The sequence below is a fragment of the Phalaenopsis equestris genome, unplaced genomic scaffold (genome assembly GCF_001263595.1).
Source record: "Phalaenopsis equestris unplaced genomic scaffold, ASM126359v1 Scaffold000112, whole genome shotgun sequence".
In the NCBI taxonomy this organism is placed as follows: Eukaryota; Viridiplantae; Streptophyta; class Magnoliopsida; order Asparagales; family Orchidaceae; genus Phalaenopsis; species Phalaenopsis equestris.
The window spans coordinates 748,596-756,597 of record NW_018164554.1 but is presented as its reverse complement, the minus strand read 5'-3'; the positions used below and the strand labels follow the sequence as shown (position 1 = coordinate 756,597).

The 8,002-nt window shown below is 35.7% G+C and overlaps 1 protein-coding gene across 4 annotated transcripts; it reads left to right on the top strand.

Annotated features, from left to right (window-relative positions):
• The first annotated feature begins 116 nt into the window (after positions 1-116).
• On the top strand, positions 117-7,281 carry LOC110020925 (PHD finger protein EHD3). Of its 4 annotated transcripts, none has more exons than XM_020719210.1 (7): positions 117-354; positions 568-713; positions 3,266-3,481; positions 3,562-3,873; positions 5,395-5,484; positions 5,649-5,693; positions 5,783-7,281. In XM_020719210.1, the coding sequence occupies exons 2-7, from the start codon at positions 603-605 to the stop codon at positions 7,019-7,021; spliced, it is 2,013 nt and encodes a 670-aa protein (XP_020574869.1). In that variant the 5' UTR covers positions 117-354; positions 568-602; the 3' UTR covers positions 7,022-7,281. The 4 variants fall into 4 exon arrangements, with proteins under 4 accessions (XP_020574869.1, XP_020574868.1, XP_020574870.1 ...); XM_020719209.1 differs by having other exon boundaries at positions 477-713; XM_020719211.1 differs by having other exon boundaries at positions 458-713; positions 5,786-7,281.
• Positions 7,282-8,002: the final 721 nt, after the last annotated feature.

The window sequence follows — 8,002 nt, the reverse complement described above, 5'->3', positions numbered from 1 at the left end:
TATATATATATATATGTTGATTTTTTCTAAATTATTAATATATTTTATAAATTTAACATTGATTTTTATTATATATATGAGATACGTACAGTATTCCGGGCAGCCATTGAACCACATGTTGGTTGTCTGTATGGGGATCCCCCTTCTCTTTGAACTCTCTGGCTCAAACCCCTCGGTTTAATGGTCCAAAATCCTGTCCTCCCTAACCTCCTCCCTTCAAAATTTCAAATCTCGCCGCCGAGGCTCAGCGGTAGGAAATTTGCACTGGACGAAAGGGCGGAGGGTTTGACTGCGAAGCTAGGGTTCCTGCTCTTATATTTCCTTGGTTTTCTCCTGTTTTCCGTTACTCATCTGGTACTCCCTCAACTGCTCCCTTTCTTCCGCATATTTATTGCACAACATGCTTTGCCAAGTCTTCATTTATGCTCGTTTTCCCGTGTTTCTGCTCTATCCACAGTTCCTTCCCTTCTTTTCAGTTGGGAAGTTTTGTTTGTATCTTGTTGTGTTGACTACGGATCTGGGTTTCATTGCTGCTTGCTACGCGTTGGCTGCCAATGAAAACCTAAGTCTGTTTGGAGGTGGCATCAGTTAGGGTTTGGGCTATGCCAGGCGGAGGAAAGAGCTGCAATGGGGTGGTGAAGACTGGGGATTTGAGCACGGATGGGTTTATCACGTACAGAAGGAAGAAGCGGGCAAGAGCCGTTGCCGATGAGGTTGGGTACTTCTTGCTTCCTTTGTTCTTATTTTAATATTGAGAAGTTCCTAATTTGATCGTGTTTTTTTCCTAGTTAAGAGACTTGGACGTAGATGTAACTGTCCTCTCCGGCATGATTTTTAACTTCTGATTCTAACCCTTAACCTTTTTGTGCGTGTTTATTGCTTTGAACATCTTGTTTTCATCAAAGATTTGTGTCCATTTTCTAGAGGTTTAGTGTTGAGTTTAGACAGATGGAGACATAGATACATAATGTACGGGTTTTTGGGTTTTAGGGAACAGGGAGTCTTTTAAATCTAACACGCTAATTCTTTGATTGCTTTCACTGCAATGCAGCTGCTGTGTGAATTAAATATTAGGCTTATAGAAATGCTGGAAGAAATTAGGAACTTATCCAAGCGGGCTATTTTAGGCCGGTCTTTGATGAGTTGCTGTTCAACCTTGGTTACTGGAATATCTAGAACAAAAAAGTTTGCTCTGTTCTATTTTTTGGGTGTTCATTTACCAAATATTATCTAAATGTTTAGATTCCCTCTTGGAGATATGGCCATCTAATGCTCGATTATTACACGCCCCATGTTACCACCCTAGAAACTGGTCCATCCAAGGTGACTCCAAAAAAGATATAGTTTTTTAATTTAATAAACCTATTTAAGTTATAAAAAATACGTTTAAAGAGTAGATGTTTATAATCTTCACATTAATATGTGGAAACTAATTAATTTTCTGGTTACATTGTATTGCAAGTTCCAATTCTTATTAAATAATTTATTATAATTTCATTATCTGATTGAAATCCTTCAATATTTTAAATAGCTATATTCTAATTGTGTTTTTGCTTACTTTGTAACCTTATCATTATCACTATTTATTCCAACTGTATTATTATCAATGTCCTTAACCATTAGTGGATTTGTATCCTCCATCTGCTCTATTCTTTGAACCCATACCCTTCTTTCTCAAACCTTAATTCACGACTCTACCACTTGCTTTAGATTTCTCTTGTTTTCAAGCAAAAATTCTTAATTTCCAACTCAAGCTGCTCTTTCTATACACCTTGGTAAATTTTCATCATTAATAATTGGCTCTTCTTCTTCTTCTTTATTTTAAGCATTGATATTTATCTCTTCAATCAAGGCAAGGCCTAACCTTATTTTTTGGTGCCTTAAGGTTTTCGCTTGGAAGGTTTGATAGGTGCTATGGCCTAGCTTAGTTTTGCCCCACTTGATCAATCTCTTAAATAAGCATTTAGATTGTCTTTAAAAATTTTTACCCATATTCAATGTGATTTACCTAAAATTTTTAACCCTCTCTTATCTATACTCTCTCTCTCTCTCTCAATATTTTCACATCTTTTTCTCTTGCGCACTACGCCGCTTAATGGTTTCTTTCTCGCATCTTCCTCAGTTTTCTTTCACTTTTTCATTGCCACCTCTTTCATCACCATTCATCGGCCAGTGCAATAGAATTTTCTAAACTCTTTCCCCACCCTTTTTTCATCTGTTTCTGTGATTGACATCTGGATCTCATTGGTCGGAGAGTGCGTTTTTGCTTTGTTCTTCAATATCTTGTGTTGTGTTATATTTTTTATGTTTGCATTGTTGAACTTTATATCCTTTTTCATTAGTAGGTTTCTTGCCTAATATTATGGATCTATAGTTTGTTTTATACTGGACAACTAAATGCTATCATTTCAAGTTAGATACTTGTTAATTTACAATATACAAAGTCCTTCAACATGCTTGTAACCAAATTAACCTTAATTATGCACATCTCATTTCCCCTCTCTATAGCTTCATCTCTAAAAATGATTCTGCAATCCTCTTTTATAAACTTCGTCCTCAATCCATGCCAACATGGTTTCAATTGTCTTCTAATTTTATTAATTACATGGCCCCTCAAGTTTCTGCTAGCATGGTTTGAACTGACTTTGGCATTGTCAAACTAGATGTGAAAGGACATTGAGACGAATATGGCATGTGAATTTTGGTCATCTAATGGCTGCATAGCTGAAAGTAAAATATACTTGACTCTTTTGTTACAGAGTAGAAAACATTTTACTCTTTTTGAATGATATAAAAATATTGGGCCTTCTAAAATATTGTGGCAAATACACTTGAGTGTATCGGCATCATTTTCTTACATTATCTTTAATGGTACACATATTAAGGAAAATAATGCCATTTATAGATCAAAACCTAGTTTTTCACTTCATTTTTTTCTCACGTGTGAACCTGTATAGCCTGCTCTTCTTTCTTCTAGTTTTGATCTTCCCTATTTTCTTTGTTCTCACAGAGAGTGGAATGGAGAAGAATAAGAACTTAGAAATTGTTCACAAGCATTATGAAAATGTCGCTTGCTTTACTTGCTGTGATCATCCCTTAAGTTTTAAAATTTATTGAAGCTTTAGCGGTCATTAACTGAACTTATTTCTCTTTTACACCTTGTTAATTCGCTTCATTGAATCCATGTACATGTCTATGAAAGGCTTGTCAGTTATATATTTTTTGTTTCACTAGTTACATGCATCTGACAGTTTTCTTGTAGCAGTTTGTGAGGGGTTCTCTTGATGGTGCCCATGACCATGATGCATTTAGTAGAACTGGTAGCCACTGGAGAAATTCTTTGGAATACATGCTTCATCTTCCAGGTGTAGGTGAAGGTGGTGGTATCCAGAGCTGCATTCAGGATGCGCTTGAGTCCTGCCCTCCTAGCTTCACCTGGAAAACTAAAATGGATGTTCCTGTTGCTATTTTGCAATCAGAGGTATTATAGTTGTACTTCCTTTCTAAATCAATATTGCACTATGCTGAATGTGTTCAAATAAAAAATTTATGTATTTCCAGGACAGATATGAGGGCAACTGTGAAATTGAGGATCCGCCTGAGGTTAAGGTTGTTCTTTCTGAATGTTTTGCAGATGAATCAAACATAAAGTTAGAGGGTCAAAGTGAAGTGAATAAGAACACTGCAAAGTGCCAAAAGGTTTTATTGGAAATTTTTTGTTCAGATAATTTTGCTTCCTTGTGTGATCTAGTCGGTGAAAGTTTCCATGATAAAACTGTTAGAAAATTACTCGACTTCAGTTTGATAAATTCAAAGCTGAAAAATGGAGTATATGAACAGGTGCCTGTTTCATTTCTTGAAGACGTTCAGCAGGTATTCTTCACCCATTCATCTTGGAGTGATTATGCTGTTTATTTCCCATTTTATCTTGTATTATTCATATGCTAGTGTTTTCCAATCAATTAAGGGTTACAAAAATGTTTTTTGGTTCAATGATTAATCATTTTGCTCAAAACTTTCTTCTAAAATAACATAATTAATCATTGAGGGAAAATTTAAGTTATTGATATTGATATTAACTATGCTTAATTGGAAAAGCTTGCTATGGATATTGGTCATTCCCATTTGCTTCCATGCATCTATGTGTAGCTTTTAACCTTAATTATACTACCTATGAGGCTGGGGGTGTAAACGAGCCGAACACGAGCGAGCCAGGGCTCAGCTCGTCTTCGGCTCGTTTATATTTCGAGCTCAAAAAGTGTGTTCGTGTTCGGCTCGTTTGCTTAACGAGCCGAACACCATTCACAAACAAAGTGTCGTTTTGATAACACTAATCAGGTAGTCATAAGATTATAATGATTGAGACTAAATTTTTTTAAAAAAATTTATATTAAAACATCATTTGAATCTAATTTAATAATTTTTATTCTGTTTTTTTTAATTAATACTTGTAATTGATTATAAATATTTATAGTCTTGTAGTCAATTAAGTTTTTTAATATATATATACATACATATATATACATGAGATCGGTGTCAGAGAGTAGGTAATAATTCAAAAGGAAATGAAATGCCTCTAAATTTTAATTTGCAAGTTGAAATTTTTTATTCATGGGGATTAGATTTTATGGGACAATTTATACCTTCATTTGGAAATAATGAGGCAATCACTTTTTTAATGACTTATTTGCAGCTGTGCTATTTTTTCCCGCCTCCTTAATGCCCTAATTTACTGATATATTTGTGATATCTAATTTAGATGTTAGATGTCTTATTAATTGTGTCTATTGTCAACATATTCAGTGTCCTTGCTTTATTCTCAACTTGGGTTGCAAGTATTTATTAGAACTATTTAGTTTGGTCTTTTGGTGTGAAAATATGATAGTTTTAATAATTTGCAAACATGGTTTAATGCCAGAATTTCTTGAAATCATAACAAACAATGGCAATAGTAGTAGGTTTTGAAAGAAATCCTATTAGAACCGCCAGGTAACTTTGAAGTGAGGCCAGGGTTTTTTTTGCTCACAAAATAGGTTGAACTATTTCTGTTGTTTGTTTTGAAACTGTCTTTTTTTACGAAGATGCCAAACGACAAGGAGTTTTATACAAATAAAACCCTTTTTATTTAGTTTAGATGCTATAGTATTTTTTGCATCTGTTGGCTTTAATTTTTTTTTTTTGAAATTTTTTTGTCAAACGTAATGTTTGTGCTGCTTGATTTTTTTTTTTTCTTTTGGTTAGAATTTGCTGTATGTTGTTTTAAGCTGATTCTTTATCCCTCGTAGATTAATGTTATAATTTGAACTGGGATGGATCCCGAATTTATTACATGATTTTTTTGCTGTTTTTTGTTTGTTTCTTTTTAAATGAAACTCTTTCTTAACTTTGACACAGTTGTGGTGCAAGTTCCAAAAAATTGGTCACGACATCCAGCTTCTTTCTACTAGCCTTTCCAAACAGTCGAGGATTTCTTATGGACAGCTGGTAAAATTATATTTTGATCTTTTTGGTTGGCTTAATTTCTTACTATGATTTTCTGTCAAGTATCTTTACTTTTTAGTTAGTATTTCTTTAATGATTCTAGGATCTATTTTCTCATTTATCTCATTCTCAACATTGAACTTACATGTATTTTGCCTCTTTTTTAGGTTGGAGAAAAGATGGAATTGGAGGCTGGTGAAGAAAAGTTTGAGGTAAATAATGTTTTAACCCAACTAGCTATTATTGAATTTTTTCTTTGTAATATGTCTTATCTTTTTCATTTTGCTTAAATTTATTGCAGCAGAACCCTCACGGTGTTGCTGAGCTGAAGAACTCCATGAGCTCTCATGTAAATGGACAGTTCCCTTTGAGTGAATCTGGTCGGTCTAATAAACTGGATCAAAGCGAAGCTTCTTGTCTGTGTAAGGTCTATGCATGTAAGCTGTGTGGCACTGAAACACTTGGTGAGCACAGGCTTATATGTGATGGTTGTGAAGCAATATATCATTTCTCTTGCGTTGAGCCTTCAAGTCAAGTGGCCCCTTCCCGAAGCTGGTACTGTTCTTCTTGTCTTAAAGATGAAAGCAAATCACCAGCTGCTGTTAAGGATAATCAACACAAAGTCTCGCATAAAAAGTGGGGCATCTGTGATAGGTCTGAAGGTTTTATGGTGGAGGAAAACATGGTTAATAACATTGAGTATCATTGTTCTAATAAACCATGCCAAAGTGAGGCATCTTGTCGTTACAAGGTCTATAAATGCAAGCACTGCAGCACTGAAGCGCTTGGTGAGCACAGCCTTATATGTGACGGGTGTGAGGAAATTTACCATTTCTCTTGTGTTGAGCCTTTTGGTGAAGAGATTCCCACGCGAAACTGGTATTGTGCTTCCTGCCGTGTTGACAGAAGTGCAGCACCAGAACCTGTCATTGAAATTGAACAAGATGGCTTACACCAGAATTGTGCAGTCTGTGATAGGCTTGAATTTTCTGAGGCTGAGAAAGACATCACTAATGATACCAGGGAGAGTTCTGTTTCAAACATGGAGTCAGATGGTCCTCGAGAACCATCTAGAACTGCCTTGGCACATTTGTGCAAGCTATGTGGAACTTGTGAGGATGAAGACAGGAGATTCCTGACTTGTGGGAACAATTACTGCCCTTACAAGTACTACCACATCAGATGCCTAAGAAACAGTCAGATTGCTAGTCAGCACCAACAAAGCTCACATTGCTGGTATTGCCCATCGTGCCTGTGTAGAGCTTGTTATTTAGATCAAGATGACACTGAGATTGTACTATGTGATGGTTGTGATGATGCTTACCATACTTACTGCATGAAACCACCGCGAACCTCCATTCCTAAGGGCCAGTGGTACTGTGTCCAGTGCAACATGGCTAGGGCAAAGGAAGGAATACGAAGGCACGAGCAATGGATCTTACAGCAGCATTGCAAGAAAGATGCCTTCCAAACTACTGAAAATAATCGTCCTTTGGATATATTGCTGAATGCTGTTGAGAAGGTGAGCTCAGAAGATTGATGGGCATAAACACCAGTTCACTTGGAACAATCCCATGGCCTTGTGATGAATTTCTTGCTGGTAAGGATATTGTTGCAGCAGTTGTATACTTTTCTCATGACAAGATAGTGGTCCATTTGTTTTGTAACTTTAGATGTTCACTTTTACCAATTCTTTTAGTTCTCTTTTCTAATTCCATGATTGGCACAACAATGGAAGAGCTCTCATCTCATTCAAGATCTTGCAGCAGCCTAAATTATTCGGAGTAGAAGGATACTGTATTCATTGAACTTTTTTCTGTTTAAAAAATCTCAAACTTTTTTTGGCAGTTTTAATTTGTCTTTATAAATTCCTTGCTGCTTTATTTAGCTGAATGTTGGGAGGTTTCTTCTGAAAAAGTTTCTGTAGTTTTGAATGCTTACTTGCTCAGTCTATAAAAAATTGAAAATACCGAGCAGTTTGTTACCTTTTTCTTGTGCTTCGGTAATCTCTCTCTCTCTCTCTCTCTCTCTCTCTCTATATATATATATATATAGATATATATATAATCAATACTCTTTCTGATGATCCCCATTGCAGATCTTTTTTTGCATGTTTTCTGCTGGTTTATCTTTAGCTCTCATCTCATTAACTACTTGCATTTCCACAAATTGTGTATTCGTCGGACATGAATACAAGTTTTCTTGACACATGATGTGCTGATTTGCTCATTTCATTTTTTTGTTATTATTTCGTCCTTTTTCTGTTGTGCATATTGATCACGAGCTTGATAGTTGAGACTGCCCTATTATAGACCGATCCAAATCTTTGTATCAAACCGGCATTAGGTTGAAATACTTGCGGACGCATTCTTTCCATACCATTCTGTTTAACTCAATTTGTTGGCTTCCTAATTGTATGAACGGGTTTTAGACAATTGAGATCTACCTCATTATGCTTTACTTTCTGCTGTTTGGTAGTTGAACATAACTGACTTGCCGAAATCCCCTGCCGCAAACAACG